Raw genomic sequence first — 2500 nt, forward strand, 5'->3', positions numbered from 1 at the left:
ACCAACCATTGTAAGACAGTAAGTAGATCCCTCCTCCTAAGAAGGACCAGTTAAAAGTCTCACACAGCCGCTTTGTTCACATCATGGTTTATATAGTCGATCCATCTTATTTACCTTTTCTACCGGTTGTACCCCAGGGCCCGGTTGCTCGATTTACGTGGTACCTGGTTAGCACTAACCGTTGGTTAAGAGGTACAAAAACCTGTAGGTTTCCATGCTATTTAACAGTAGTTAGCGCTAACCATGCTTCGAGTAACCCTAACCAGGTCTTATATTCGATGGACAGCACTGTCTACCCTGACATATACCATTAGGGTTAGCTGTTTGAAGTTCTCAAAGGAAATGTAAAGTTGATTGGTTGCGAGGAATTTCTATTCGTCCCATTCCAGTTAAATCTGATACAGGCGACAAAACGGCGAATGTAATTTTGGGTAAGAAACTCACCAGTAATTAACAAAACAGAAGCAACCACAAAAAACACAAATAAGAATTCATACGAATCTGTTCAATCTACTAACACAATTGATATCTCAGAAAATTTAAAAGTGCACAAAGAACATCGAAGCGTACCTTTTTGATCTTCTCGCTAAGTTTTTCTCTTACATCTGTGAGGGTTCTATTAATATCTTTACACTAAAAAGCAATTCACGTGAAACATTTAAGTAAATCATGGCACATACATACATACTTTATTGACTTTCCCCGTAGAGGCTTTTCAAAGACAATAAAACACAAAAACAGCGATAAAGATAAGATGGTAAATGATAAAGGCAAGGGGTTGCCCTTTATCTGATAAAAAATGAATTAATTAAGCAAAAAGTATATTGGTGAAATTTGCCTGTAACCCTCTCATGCGATAAATTAAAGTGGAAATGTTAGGCAGACATCTGACATCTACATGTTACAGCATTCGACAAAGTCCATTTTCGACCTATGACTGTTTCTGCTTTGGTAGTCTCATACACAGTAAGACGTTTAGCGACATCACGCCAAGCCGGCCTCTTCTGCTGGAGAGAACAGGACAGCCACAGCGCCGGGAACTCCATCCCCTACTCTTAATTCTCGAATAGTGTATGGGTTCTTTAACTGCGTCCTACAGGGAACTTACTAACATTTAGGATGTTTGTAAGACGGGGCCCACGTTCATAGTCATTATCCGAGAAGACTTGAAAGTGTAACCATTTGCAGTTGAGATTACAAAGGCAGCACTTTCTCGTCAGTTATTTTAAGATCCCTGAATGCTGATGCGGCTGGAGTTCGAACCAGCAACCTCCCGCATGATAGCCGGATGCTCAAGGTGCGCGGTGCTACAGGTTCACGCAGACAGCATAGCGTACTAGCCTTTTCTAGTGAACAAAGAAGAAAAATTATCTGAACTTGAATTAAGAGAAAAAAAAGTGAGTACGAAAGTGGGAACGGTATTTTTCTTTTCTCCGTTATGAACTGAATAAGTATAGGAAATCGTATGAACGTGAATCATATGAACGAGGGTGCATTTCGTGTTTTTATGGGCATCAGTGATATTTCAAAAATTCTCAAAATTCGGCGAGTGCAACTTGAGAACTTTCAAAAATCACGAATGACCATAAATCCCGGGCCCGAAATGCATGAGCAAGTTCATACTTTTTCTAATTTATTATACACTCCTGAAAATTACTGCAAAGCTGTGTTTCCATAACAGATTTTGTATTTCATTCTATAACCTTTTGGCACCTTATAAGCTATTTCTGCATTCGTCATTGACCAATCAGAAATAAGACTGTGAACCCAGACGTATTTCCGGCAGTCGTTTCTCTCCCCAAAAAAATAGCGTCTGCGAAAGCGAGCTGCAAAATGATTTCTGTGACGTAAAAATCTTAGCCAATCAGAATTAGGTTCATAAATCTCCAGAACCAACACGCAGGGAACACACAAAGTACTTGCGGGTTGTCCACAAGAACACAAGTCAGATTAATTGCGGGCAATATGGAGGATATTATAAAATATTGTGAGATTTTCGATATCTAAAAGTTAAGTAGCCACTAGGAGGATGCGATCAAGTATGTTGCGGCCTAGAAGAAACGCGATGGTCTTTCCTTATTGGGGTGTAGGGCTGGGACAGTGGTGAGAGCACTCGCCTCCCACCAATGTGGCCCGGGTTCGATTCCGAGACTCTGCAGGGAATGTTAATTCTTTGGCTTTTCACTCATAGTTGTTCGTTTCAAAGGTTCGCTAGTAACAACGATAACACGATTGCGCGGAGATCACCTGACTCTCTGTTCTCTCATGGAACGTGATTGGCCAAAAAAAAAACAGAAGTACTTACGTTACAGAAATCGTTTTGCAGCTCGGTTTCGCAGACGCTTTTTTTCGGGGGACAAAAATGACCGCTGGAAATACGTCTGCGTTCGCGGGCTATTGCGTATATAGTAAAGAAAATTAAGAACACCTTCAGCAACAGCACTATGACGGGGTAAAGTTGTCTCGATTATATTAATGTCACTTACTTCCGGCCTCAAAT

General features: G+C 40.7%; 1 protein-coding gene across 1 annotated transcript in view; it reads right to left on the reverse strand.

Moving 5' to 3' along the window:
• The window catches only part of LOC138059324 (3'-5' exoribonuclease HELZ2-like), a 71918-nt gene that overhangs the window by 59913 nt on the left and 9505 nt on the right, over positions 1 to 2500 (reverse strand). Inside the window, exons 6-7 of the mRNA XM_068904893.1 lie at positions 2487 to 2500; positions 571 to 633 (exon numbers count right to left, since the gene is read on the reverse strand). The exon at positions 2487 to 2500 is cut by the window's right edge and continues 126 nt beyond it. Of these exons, the coding sequence (XP_068760994.1) occupies positions 571 to 633; positions 2487 to 2500 (77 nt within the window). The remainder of the gene's footprint in view (positions 1 to 570; positions 634 to 2486) is intronic.

This window comes from Montipora capricornis, chromosome 8, assembly GCF_036669925.1.
Source record: "Montipora capricornis isolate CH-2021 chromosome 8, ASM3666992v2, whole genome shotgun sequence".
Lineage (NCBI taxonomy): Eukaryota > Metazoa > Cnidaria > Anthozoa > Scleractinia > Acroporidae > Montipora > Montipora capricornis.